The sequence below is a fragment of the Echiichthys vipera genome (assembly GCF_963691815.1).
Source record: "Echiichthys vipera genome assembly, chromosome: 13".
Taxonomy (NCBI): domain Eukaryota; kingdom Metazoa; phylum Chordata; class Actinopteri; order Perciformes; family Trachinidae; genus Echiichthys; species Echiichthys vipera.
The window spans coordinates 9,596,212-9,609,684 of NC_139838.1; the positions used below are offsets into that span (position 1 = coordinate 9,596,212).

Sequence of the window (13,473 nt, forward strand, 5' to 3'; positions counted from 1 at the left end):
AAATGGGTTTTCTCAGGAGGGTGGCTGGAGTCTCCCTTACAGATAGGGGGAGAAGTTCAGCCATCCGTGAGGAACTCGGAGTAGAGCCGCTGCTCCTTAGCGTTGAAAGGAGCCAGTTGAGGTGGTTCGGGCATCTAGTAAGGATGCCCCCTGGGCGCCTCCCTAGGGAGGTGTTCCAGGCACGTCCAGCTGGGAGGAGGCCTCGGGGAAGACCCAGGACTAGGTGGAGAGATTATATCTCCACACTGGCCTGGGAACGCCTCTGGATCCCCCAGTTAGAGCTGGTTAATGTGGCCCGGGAAAGGGAAGTTTGGGGTCCCCTGCTAAAGCTGCTGCCCCCGCGACCCGACCCCAGATAAGCGGATGGAGATGAGATGAGATGAGACTAGCAACCAAATATTCAGAAAGACCATTTAGACTGCAAGTTTTCTCTCAGTTCATGGGAGCGAAGTTCCACATTTTTGAAGATTACATATGCTGCACATTGGATTTGGTACATGGCTTAACATGTTAGAAGAATAATTACTTTATTAATCCCGCAAGGGGAAATTCAATTTTTTCACTCTGTTATTTTACATGTTACACACACAGGCCCGAAATACACACACATGCACAAACGGGACCTTAATGGACAGATGTCAGAGCGAGGGGGCTGCCAATGGATCGGCGCCCAAGCAGTTTGGGGTTTGGTGCCTTGCTTAACAGCACCTCTGCAGTGCCCAGGAGATGAACTTGCACCTCTCCAGCCACTAGTCCACACTCCATTCATGGTCCTACTGCCTCCCCAGTCCATATATGTTCAGAAGGAATCGGAGAATACTGAGCCACTCGCTTGGATTTCCAAAGATTTTCTCAGGCTGTGAAAAGTCTACCAGCAAGACGAATCCAAAGTGTTTTGTTTTTTTTGTTCTTGGTGTTGTTTTTTTTGTTTTTCCCTGCAAATCTACTGTTCCGCAACCCAGTCCGGTAGGTGGCGGTAAGGCCCGGTAATATGGTTACCGACCGCCAATTAAAAGCAGCAGCAGAAGAAGAAGAGCCCAAAGTTATGACCGGAAGTGTTTTTTTTTTTTCTTGCTCACGCTGTTGTTGAGGAAACCTTCAGTTGGTTCACATACACATTAGCTATTTCCTCCTGGAGCCTGAAGGTAAACCATTCCCTAATATCAGAGATGGCGGGATATCATTTAGAGACAAGTGCGTTGGTAGTGTTCCGTTGTTTTTAGAGGTTTGTGTGCTGTAACCATGGGGTTGCGCTGAATAACTGTTAGTCGTGTGAGCTAATTTAGCCGCATCTGGCTGCTAGCGAGCGTTAGCAGGTGCTAGCAGAACGTAGTGAGGACACTTGATACGACATGTAGATTACATGTACCATGACATTTGTTAGTACACATGCCAAGCTTAAAGTAGTATCATTAACGTTTGTACGCGTAGTACCTTTGTGACGAGAATGTTAACAAAGTAATATAATGAAAAAAGCAGGTATATGTTAGCTGCAATTGTGGCGGTTAAACGTCTCAGATGGTCTACTACACAAAGGTTATTACCAGAATCAAGCTAAAAAGCGACTTATTAACTTCCAGGCTTCCGTCCAGCTTTTAAAGCAGTGGTTGTCTTTAGCTTCTACATTTTAGTACGTCATGTTAAACGTCCCTATGACGCCGAGGAAGACCATTGGAAACCTGAATTGCCGTACATATTAAACAGCTATTTGGTTATTCAGTGCTATTTTAGGCGATAAATAGTATAGCTGTCTCCTTTCAGCTGAGCCAGGATTGGGCCTAGGAAATAAAAAAAACCTGTTTATGGGCATACATATTTCATTCATTGTCATGAGTAAAAGTAGTGAGGTAACTGCGCTAAGTGTCTTTTATAAAATTGTATCCGTCGTGTCATTAGAGAGCCAAGTATCACAGGTTTTTGTACTTGTGACAGATACAAGAGATGAAAAAACAAGACACAGAAGACTCTGCTACCCAGGGCGGAGGGGATGCTCCACCTGCAGCAGGAGCGACGGAGGAGTCACCTGCAGCTGCAATAGACAGCTTGGACAGCCCCAAAGAGTCTGAGCCACAGATGGACATGCCGCCACAGACGGCCACGCCACCACAGACGCCCCTGACAGACACAACACCACAGACGCCCCTGACAGACACGCCACCACAGACAGACACGCCTCCTCAAGGAGATGAGGCAGGAAGTGAAGGTAAAGTTTGAATTGTTCACTAGGTAGACTGTATGTTGTTGAAAGGACTTCCTCTCTGTTACATGAGAACCACAGTTTGGTAGCGCAGTACCACAGTAGGGAGCAGACTTTGTTGTCTGCATGTCACTGTGATTGGCAGATCCTGAAAGGTTACATTGATTTGTAATTCTACAATGGATAGTTTGTAATAAATCACCTTCTAATAACAACAATGACTGATCACTGCCTAAGTGTCTTGCGCTATTGTGTATTAAAAACTGTACAACAAATCCTACTAAAAAACCTGCCACTTTAATGTGATTCTTATTAATATTTACCTTTGTAAAACATTGTTAAAGGTAAATGGTAAAGATGGCACATCTGCAAAGCAGGTCATGATGTTAATAATGATTGGTTTAGCCTTCTCATTAAGCATGCATATAGTTCAGCAAAGACACTGTTATATCATGTTTGTGCTAATGCTTCCTAAAGAAAATCCAAGTCAGGTCTTTAAAGCCCCCCTCCAGACATGTTTTAATGTATTGTATGTAAAACTACTCTTCTATGATTAATATTTAGTTTCCCCACATAAAAAGTAAAAAAAAAAAGGAAAGTGGGCTGGAAGCACATTGGTGAAAGAGCAGTGCGAGCCAGCTTATGATCTGCAGACTGCCACAGTAGTTCCCTGTCTGGTCTATTTTCTCCATAAGAGGAAACGTTGGAGAGATTCAGCCGTAGCCTTCACGTTAGAGCCTCCAGGCTCAGACGAGAGGAGTCTGTTCACCAAAATTGGCAACTGGTAGACATATCGGAATGGGGAGTGTAGCATCTTTGAGTTTGTAAATGGCAGTGGCTGACAGTGAAATACAATAATATCTGCTAGGATATTGCCGTGTTTTCACTCTTTGTGCTTCAAGTTCATTTTACTGCTTTTGATTGATTGTTTAATCTGTGACGTACCAAGCATAAGTTTGAATCTTTGATTTTCCGGAAGTGTGCAGACATTTCCCCCTTCAGTAGAGGAATGTGAAAACACATCTCTAGTGACAAACTTTGCACAGATACAAGTCACTATAGTCAGTGTCAGACATTTTAGAGGATATAGACATAAGAAAAACACATTTTTGAGTGGAGGGGGACATTACGGTGCCGTCGACATGAAGGCAAGTTTTGCTGTAACCGCAAAAGTTACAAAAGTTTTTTATTGTTTTGGCCGATCATCCACTCAGAGACGGTGTTATGGGAGCCAGAAACTGCTATTTTCTGAAACAAGGTCCCAAAATGGATTTTTAAAAAATGCAGCCTCTGCGTTGTCGTGTGGACAGCGAATCCGCCTATTTTGTGAAGTGGTGATATCATCTCCAACCTCTCGACCTGACCTCTAACCCTGCAACCTCTTTGGGAGCTTTATCCGCATGCTCCGCCTCTTCTTCTTGTTTTCGAGCTATTTATGTGGCAGAGTTGCAGCACCACACATAGGCCTGGCATGTGTACTACAGCGTCTTTAGCCGGTTCCATTGGTTTCACGTTGACGCAGATTCTTGAGACAGCGCAGTGTGGAGGGAAGACTTTAAGAACGACGGGGGGGGGGATCATTTGGATGTACCCTAAATTTGTTAATTTCACCTCATCCTCATGTCATTTTTGAAGATCACAGAAATGATTTCTTGAATCAGAAAAATGCATATTGACAATCATGGGTGTTTTCAAGAGGTTGCTGTGCTATAAAAGAGACTTAATGTCTTCCTAGCTGTACTGCAGGTGCAACTTTATGCCAAGTCTAAGTCCTTTGTTCCCTCCCTTCCCTGTGTGTAGTTGCAGAGGCAGCCCTTTCTCAATGTGACATGGCTGAGGAGCTGAGCCGGCAGCTGGAGGACATCCTCAGCACCTACTGTCGGGCAACCATTTCAGACGATGCCGGCACCGTGCCCAATGGCCAGTCGCACAGCCCAGAGCTCAACGGCCTGACCAATGAGAGTGGGGATGGCAAGCCAGAGGGCAAAGTCAATGGAGCTGGCAACGGAGGGGAGAAGGAGCCCAAAAAGACTCAGGATAAGAAGAAAGTGAAGGGTCTCGGTAAGGAGTAACATACTCTTTTTATTTTTATGGATTGGTGAATTATCAGACTGTGTAGTAGATGTTGCTTTATACAAAACTAACTTAAAAAGTATGCCATCTTTTACACAGTTATGTTTAGAGGCTAGTTTTCTAAACTAATAAGTAGTTCTATTCTGTTTTCTAACAGGCTCTCTGGTTCTGTCCTGTGTTTGCCCTGTGATGTTTTCCTTGTTTATGCAGGCAAAGAGATCACTCTTCTCATGCAGACTCTAAACACTCTGAGCACCCCAGAGGAAAAGCTCGGAGGCCTCTGTAAGAAGTATGCTGAACTGGTGAGTGTTTCCTGCAAATAACATTCCTTTTTATTCTGAAGTCTCGCCCATGGCACTATGCTGGATCTTCTTTTATATTGATTATAAAACCTTTCCAGTGTGGATATAAATGATCTCTGAGTGTAGTCAAGCAAAAGTATTATTTGTGGATTATTCTTTCCAAAATAGCAGACCTTATTTATACTGCTGTGTTCCTATTTTATTCAGTCAGCTTGGCAGTCTGACAATCCGTAATCCTCTCAAGAATGAGTGCATTGTGATGGAATAGAATACTTGAGATGTTGCAAGTGCAATGTGGTGTTTTGTCAGTAAGTTCAGAAGATGTAATCCAGACGGTAACTGTATTGAGCAGTTCCTGGACTGTCTGGTGGTTTCTGTGAAAGGACAATACAGTTAGAGTGTAAATAGGAAAACAGCCTAGGGAACATGACAAACACTTATTATTTGGCTCACATACATATTACTGTGTGGTTCAATAACCTATATAGCAAGGACCAGACACTGTCGTAGGCGTGTACTGAGTTTTGAGTTAGGACATGAGTAGGTCAGGGCCTTCTATGCCAAAAAGGAGTGACTTTGACAAACTGACAGAGTGGTGCAATGCAGAGCTCCATCCAACCCCCTAGGGTGTTGTGTAGCTTTTTGCAGCACTAATGATGGCCTCAAATGCGGCTGCGTATGCCGTAGAAGTTTTATATCAACTGTGTGTGTGTGTGTTTATTTTTTCAGCTGCGTGTGAGCTTGAGAAAGCTGATGTGTGTAATTTGGCAGTGTGTCAGAGCAGATAGCTGATGCTTGGTCTGCAGTGTTGTTATTGGCTGAAGGTAGATGAGAAGCCTCCAAAATATTATTCAGATGGCAGCTGACTGATTTGTTGTTTCAGCATTCTGTATGCATTAGCAGTGCATCAAAACAGTTAGCCCACAGTTAGGTACGTACCTCAGTTCTTGGGTTACGATTTTGGCACTGTTTGGTAAACATATTTATGGGTAACGAGAATAAAATGCTAGTTATTTATTCCATCAGCATATTTTACTACGACAAAGGTCTACAAATCGTTTGCAATAAACTGCACTTGTTATTTTCTTGTGTTTTTTCTGAACCAGTAGAATAAGCTTGTTGGAGAATCAGCAAGAGGCAGCTAATTCTTAACTGACAGTGTTACCTTCTCAGCCGTTCTGCTTACAGATTGCGTTGCTCAGTGGTGGCGCTGTAAATGTGCGCTTATATGGGTTGGGTGTGTTTGGCGACACATGTGAAGCAATGCTTGCGGACCGTAATTGGTCTGTTAATTTTTTTCGTTCTCTCATCACTGTATTCAACGGCAAAATAAAATGTCCCCATTCCACATTTATGAGAAGCCGACTCCAGCGTTGTAGTTACTCCAACTTGCTCGTAATGTTTGGATATTTACTCACATGCTGCATTCAAGTGCTCCTCTAAAGCTCCAACAGAGCCTATTCAGAGAGAATAGCACGGTTCAATATTATATGGAGAACCGTGGCATCCTTAGTAAGCATGGGCTGTGAGCACATTACAAAGGGTGCAATAGAAGGCTAATTTGTCACATTACACTATAGTTTTGAATAACTTATCGGAAAATAAAGTAGTTTACTGACAGGGGAATTTGTTTCTCAAATGCATCGCAATTCGAACGTGGAAGATTCTGAATGTCAAAAATTGATTATCTGAGTATTGTTCACGGAACGTAAAAGGTGTAACCCTGAAATGCGTGAGTACAGTGCCCGTTCAGAAGGCACAGAAAGTACATACAAAGTGAGAAAATAACATGTACAGCAATAAAATCTTTTGATGAATCAAAATGCATGGATAGTCGTTTTATAAACGTATTATAGCCCTGAATTGTAATGTAGTGTGGATTCCTACAGAAAATAAGCTGCTGATATAAGTCTAATCTTCTTTGACCATGGAACATCTCAAAAGGCTGTATGTGTGTGTGTGTTACAGTTGGAAGAGCACCGTAACACCCAAAAGCAGATGCGAGTGCTGCAGAAGAAACAGAACCAGCTGGTCCAGGAGAAGGACAACCTGAGGAACGAACACAGCAAGGCCATCCTAGCTCGCAGCAAGCTGGAGAGTCTCTGCAGGGAGCTCCAGAGACACAACCGCACACTCAAGGTACAAAAACACCGCCACCGTTTTGAACATAGAATCCTAACTGCTGCTTACTGCAACCATAGGTCCAGCTTCTCTATATTTATCAGTTTATTTAAAGAGATAGTTTGCTGATTTAAATCCAGCTCTGGCATGGCAATGTGGGCAGTTTGTGCAGATGAACATTGTTTGGCTTCCCTCCATGGCCGCAGCGCACAAAGTTTGAAGCGTCGGAGGTCTGCCGAGATCTGCTGGATGACATAAAACGAAGAGCGAACCATCTGCCGAGATTGCACGTTCCTGCAGACATCCGATGCTTCGATATCCGTGTGCTGTGACCACGGAGGGAAGCAGAACACTCTTCATCTGCACACACTATCATACAGAGCTGTTTTACAATTGAGAAAGTATCCCTTCAAATGTAGTCTTGGATCTCAGGCTCCTCAGATTAGCTGCCTTCATGTGATGCATTTGCTCCCCGGTTTTAAAATGAATTGGTTTTGTTTAGATTAGTTTGTGGAGGTCGATTACAAGTGGTAGTTCTGAGGCGAATCAGCTTTCCAAGGTGGAAGCAGGCAACCCAACACATTAAACATCTTCCATTTGTGTCCATCCGCAGGACGAGGGGATGCAAAGAACGCGTCTAGAGGAGGAGAAGAGGAAGGAAGTGACCTCCCATTTCCAGGTGACCCTGAACGACATCCAGGCTCAGATGGAGCAGCACAACGAGAGGAACGCCAGTCTTCGACAAGAGAACACAGAGCTGGCTGAGAAACTGAAGAAGCTCTTTGAACAGTACAAGCTACGAGAAGAGGTGTGTGTGTGTGTGTGTGTGTGTTACTGCACTTAACAGACTGCGTGAAGTGCAGTATGTGAGTTCTTTCATTTCAAACTGCTAGTGGAATTTCTTAGAACTCCCAACCATGTCTTTCTGTGACACCAGCACATAGACAAAGTGGTAAAGCACAAAGACCTGCAGCAACAGCTGGTGGACGCCAAGCTGCAACAGGCTCAGGAGCTGCTGAGGGAGTCGGAGGAACGCCACGACAGAGAGAAACACTTTGTAATTATCCACGCAACGGGCACTTGCACATTAACACAAGCCAAGTGTTGTGTTTTCAAACATAAATGTTCCAATTCTTTGTCCATTGGCTCGTCTCCTCAGCTGCTGAAAGAAGCGGTGGAGTCCCAAAGGATGTGTGAGCTGATGAAGCAGCAGGAGGTTCACCTCAAACAGCAGGTTTCCCATTAGACTTTACTCTCTACCTTTTTATAGCTCAACTGTAAACAACTCTTACGCACATCCTCAAATGATGTAACATGTTGTGTTGTTGTCCAGCTGTCACTGTACACAGAGAAGTTTGAAGAGTTTCAGACCACTTTGTCCAAGAGCAATGAGGTCTTCACCACATTCAAACAGGAGATGGAGAAGGTGAGGTGTTCCTGTGTTACTGTGAGGGTGTCTGATGGAGAGAAGGAGGGGTCGGGTTTACCTTTTCCTCTGCTGGATGTGACATTCGTGTTTCTTTTGTTACAGATGACTAAAAAGATCAAGAAGCTGGAGAAGGAGACGGCCATGTATCGGTCCAGGTGGGAGAGCAGCAACAAGGCTCTTGTGGAGATGGCAGAAGAGGTAAAGCAGCTGTTTTTATTGTCATGCATTGACCAAAAATGCTTTACCCTGAACATAACTGACCAGTTTAGTATATTTGGATTAATTCTGGTCCACCAGCAGAGGTGAAACACATTAGTGCATTAATATACAGACGTCTCTTTATAGAGACGGTTCCAGTCAAGTTGTTAATTGGACCTGGCACATGAATGTGGAAGAAATATCACGGTTTCACAGTTTTCACAATTATTTATCAGGGAATTTATCATGAGACACTATGGAAGGAAAAAGACACTTAGCCTACTAGCTTGCGTTATATTGAAAATAGAGGGGGTTCGGCACATTCTCAGAACTAGAGTTACATCCAGGTAACTACCTTTATCCGGCAATATTCAGGAAGTCACCAGTAACATGCTGTGAACTAATCCAGTCAAGTTCAATCTGTTTTAGTCCAGCATAGTAACGTTACATTGGTTAGTTCTGTTTTTGTATTTTCCCTTGACTTGGGCACAAAGAGGTGAATGACTATGTGGCAGATGTTTGAGCATATTTGAAGTGTTGGAACCTTTGCAGTCACTTTTCCACAGCAAACTTTGTGATAGGGGTATTCATCTACTTACTACAACAACTCCCTGCTCATTTTGTAGATATCCAAAATGCTCCCACATTGCCATATAAAAAAAAAAATATATATATATATATATATAAAATGCTGGTTTGTCAGCTCTGTCATTTTTACAGCTCTTCTCATCACTTCAGGTTGGTGGCACAACGATTCACTCAACCACAAAACAAACCAGACTTGTTCCTTGACTAGCGAGAGGAGATCATACCACACAAACACACACACACGTGACTCACTAGATTTGTTTTCCCAGGTCAACAATACAGGAATCGGACACCATAGCTATCATAGCTTCTACAATACTTATGGTTATCAAACCGTGAAATTATGAAATCACGGTTGTGGCAAACTCTGTTTATACCAACGTCCCTAATCTCATTAAAGTATCAGTGTTGACTGTAGAACACTCAAAGGATAAAACCAGTTCAGTTGCAGTTTTGTAAAGACTCCTGTAGCCTGAATTTGGCTGCAGCTTTAAGTAGAAGTCCCCATTTAACCTTCAATTTTAAAGATAAACTGTATGAGGTGATGAAAGATGTATGTAGCCTCTCCTCTGTAAGTCAGATCATCCACATCTCCTGTGGATGATCTGATCATCCACATCTCCTGTCAGATGTTTGACATAAAGACACATAAAGGAAATTTACTTAACAGTCTGTTAGCTTCATATACTTCATATACTTGGGTATAATTACACTGAATTTTCAGCACACACACTTGACCTATACTTAACTTCACAGTTATCTGTACAATATGGATTCATACTGTATGTTGTGTAATAAACTGAAATGGCAAGTTATTTTGATGTAATTGTCCTCACAAAAAGGATGGATGTGTAATTGGAAATATAACAAGTTTATAGTCAGTCAGTCTCCAAAATTGTGTAGAATCATAACATTTGCATCATTTTGTGTGTTTGTGTTCTATAGAAATCAGTGCGGGACCGTGACTTTGAGGCACTTCAGGGGAAAGTCCAGCGGCTCGAGAAGCTGCGGCGGGCACTGAAAGTCGAACGCAACGAGCTCAACAAGAAAGTTCAGAACCTCAGTGGTCAGGACAGTGGCATGGCAGGAGCCCCTACCTCCGACCCAGGGACCGACTCCCCCTCCCCACCACCTTCAGACTCTTTGCTGGAGCCCAGCAGCCACCCGGTGCCAGACACCACCCCCTGCTCCCAGTCCTGCCACTGTGACCCAGAACCGGACACAGGCACCCTGCTAGAAGAGGCAAATGCTCTGCCTGTCACTGCACAGGAATGAAGCAATGCTGCTCACAATCTCCGTTTCCCCCTCCAGAATCAAGCCACCTAACAGTAAACCCCCCAGCCTGCAAGCCACTACTCCTCTGCTGGATGAAACACACCAGGTAGCAAGGTTAACTTGTGGCCTCCCAGCATGCACTGCAGGCTTTACAAAAAGGTGATGAGAAAATTGTGGCTCATCTGTCAGTACATTTATATGCACACCATAACCTAATTAGGGTAATTGATTGAAGCATTTGGGGTTCACAGTAACCTAATTCCCCCGATAATAAATGTTTAGGGCAGGTTACAGGAAACATGTTATTAGCACCACAAAGTGCTGCTTGTTGATACATGAATTCATTATTACTTGTAAAACTGTTACACATGCTGCTATTTGTTAACCTGACTCTGCCAGATGGATTGATTCGCATTGTCTCAGCAGATCCATCTGGGAACTCGCGTTTGGAGATCTTTTGGGAAGGGGCAAAAATACTGGTTGCTGATTGGATAAACCATCAGTCTATCACCAATACAGGTCAAATCAACCAATCAGATCAATGAAGGCATCGGGGCAAAGCTCAGAAAGTAAACGTGTCTTCAAAGGATAGTTGCCGCTTGTGTAACGCAAATTTACGGATAAAAGACACAACTACAGGTGCCCGGTCCATATTCCAACAGAAGGATCCAAGAGACAAAACTGTTATCTAGCGGATTGCTCGATAGCTGCGCTAATTCCATCTGCGGAAGCCGGCATGTTGTTTACACTGAACATTTCATCACGCTTGAATACGCCTCAAAACCAACGCTGACTGGTTCGGTCGCCGGTCAAACTTCTCCAAATGTTCTCCGCCGCACGTTGCCAGACTGATCTACGAGTAAAATACATTGGCGAGATCAGGAGGGTCACACGAGCCTATCTATTTGTATAGAAACATGTCTTTCAGTCAACAGCCTGCACTGAATCCAAACATTGAAAGAAAGCCCTTCACTAAACTTAAACACATTCATTAAAAAAGGGGTGACGAGCTGTTTTCACATGTGAACTCCGGACTGTGTTGGGTGCATACTGTTTTCAAAGTTTCCCTTTCACACATGCAGCACACAACAGGAGATTGACCGGGTCAGACGTGTTCTCACTTACTGGAAATACTTAGTTTGATTTAGGGAAGGGGTAGCTCCTGGATAGAACGTGCAGGAGGTAGGACATGACGCGCATTATACCGTAACGAAGGAACCCGTTTGTAATTTGGCCTCCATTTAGACATTTTCGTCACCATCTTTTTGCAAATCCCCTTCCATCTTCAGTCTCACTGGTTTGTTTTCTTCCAGAAATGTGAGCCCCATGATAGAAATGTGACAGTGCATGTGTGAAAGGGGCTAAGTTATCCAGCTCTGTTGCCCTTTCTCAACTTAAACCTTAACGTGATTAAGACGGCCGCGGTTGTACGAGACAAACGCGGCAAGAATCTGTACTAATCTAATTATTAGTGTGCATGTAAATGGACAGACTGCCTCTGTGTTGTGCTGCTTTACTACACATTCCGTTTTTGACTTGCATCGTACAGAACTGCTTGGCAAGAAAAGGAGCAGTGGTGCTTGGGATGACACAAGCCAAGCGTGTGTGTGTGTGAGTCTGTGTTCCTAAAGTCACTTAAGGTAATGTGTTCTTTGAGATGAAGTCTTGACAAGTATGTGAAGCAAATAATTTTTTTTCATCCAGTCCAATCCTTAATGACAGAAATAATATAGAATTCTACATTATTAGTGAAGGAAATTTCTCATTCTGACATTTTCCGTTTCAGAGTTTCCGGTTCAGCTTGATCATTTTGGGGGACTGTTTCTTTGTTTTCCTTTCATCACACTGCTTCCTTCGCACAGTTAGTTTGATTTTGTGGTCTGTATTTATTGTTTAAAGCATAACCTCTGATGTTGAAGTGTAAGTATCTCACAGAGCACCACTATAAAAAAATAAATGTTTATTTTGTTATAATTTAGAAAATGTATAACGGTGTTACGTTTATGACCAACTTTTCATTCCTAACCTTTTATGAGTTCAGTTGTATTTGTTAGCTGCATTATTTTAACATTTCAGTCTTCAGTTCTAACCTTGTAATGACAACCACTTGAATTTCCTTTTTCTTACGCGTTGGTATGTATGGTGTGTGTGTGTGTGAGTGTGTGTGTGTGGTTTACGTGGCTATGATTGTCTCCTCCCAGCCCTGGTAATTGCAGTAGATTGTAATCAGGTTTTAACTAGAGAATGTTCAAGAACCTCTATGCAACGCTTGCCTTTTGGTTTTATTCTGTGGCAGTCTCAACTGACAAGCACTTAGCTGAGAATGTATATTCATTATCTCCACTGTCCTGCATGGATGTATTGTATAAACGGACAAAATATCTCACAGCAGAACTTTATTTTTGCTTCGGTTTGAACCTCGTTAATTGCCTCTCGATTTTTGTCTGACATCGGACGTAATATTGTGCATCTCCCTGATGCTTTTACAAGGTGCAGTGACTGAGCTGAGTGGGAATAAGGAGGGAAAACGAGAGAAAATGTAATTGGACTTCTGAGTTGTAGTTTGATGTTCATACATTCTTACATACTACTTAATATGTAGCATTGGTAACAAGGTGTCATCTTCTAGAATCAGTCCTTTTCAACTTAAATAGAAGTGGCAAACCTCATTCCTCCCATAGTCCCACACGACAGATTCATTGTACCTTGTGTCCCGTGGTGGATGTGGAGTTTCACTGACCATGAGAAGGAACCAAAGATGTTTCCTTTTTTTGTCTTTTGCAGTACTTTTATCTGACCCTGTATATTTAGTTTCTTGTTAAAATAAAAGATGTAACAGTGTATATATATGAGTTGTTTGTTCGATCTGTCTTCATTTGTAAGGGATCCGAGGACGGCCATTGTTGCAAAATACATTTTTTAATGCTGTTATCTTGAGATCACAATTGAATTATTTCTTTATCCGGAGCGAACAAGATTTTTTTTCCAAGATAGTGAAATAATGAACTACTTTTCTCAAGAATACAGAATATTGTTGCCTCATTTACTTAGTGTTTATCAGAGATCAGATTGAATTGATGTTGACAGATGTGGTGAAGTTAGTGGAAGGACACATGTGTGGCTACATCTGTTGTCTGGGGTTTAAAAGGTGTTAAAGGGTATATAAAAAAAACACCTTTAAGTTTGTATTTGGTAAATGGACTTGTACTTATAAAGCGCCTTTCTAGTCTTCTGACTACCCAAGGTGCTTTCACAGTGTTTGTCACATTCACACAGATATTCACACTGAT

At 42.8% G+C, this 13,473-nt stretch overlaps 1 protein-coding gene across 1 annotated transcript; it reads left to right on the plus strand.

Annotated features, from left to right (window-relative positions):
* The first annotated feature begins 1,094 nt into the window (after positions 1 to 1,094).
* Positions 1,095 to 13,016, plus strand: txlna (taxilin alpha). The gene is made up of 11 exons (XM_083925177.1): positions 1,095 to 1,145; positions 1,933 to 2,203; positions 3,998 to 4,258; positions 4,481 to 4,572; positions 6,541 to 6,711; positions 7,307 to 7,501; positions 7,631 to 7,750; positions 7,853 to 7,927; positions 8,027 to 8,119; positions 8,225 to 8,320; positions 9,854 to 13,016. The coding sequence occupies exons 2-11, from the start codon at positions 1,942 to 1,944 to the stop codon at positions 10,181 to 10,183; spliced, it is 1,695 nt and encodes a 564-aa protein (XP_083781303.1). The 5' UTR covers positions 1,095 to 1,145; positions 1,933 to 1,941; the 3' UTR covers positions 10,184 to 13,016.
* Positions 13,017 to 13,473: the final 457 nt, after the last annotated feature.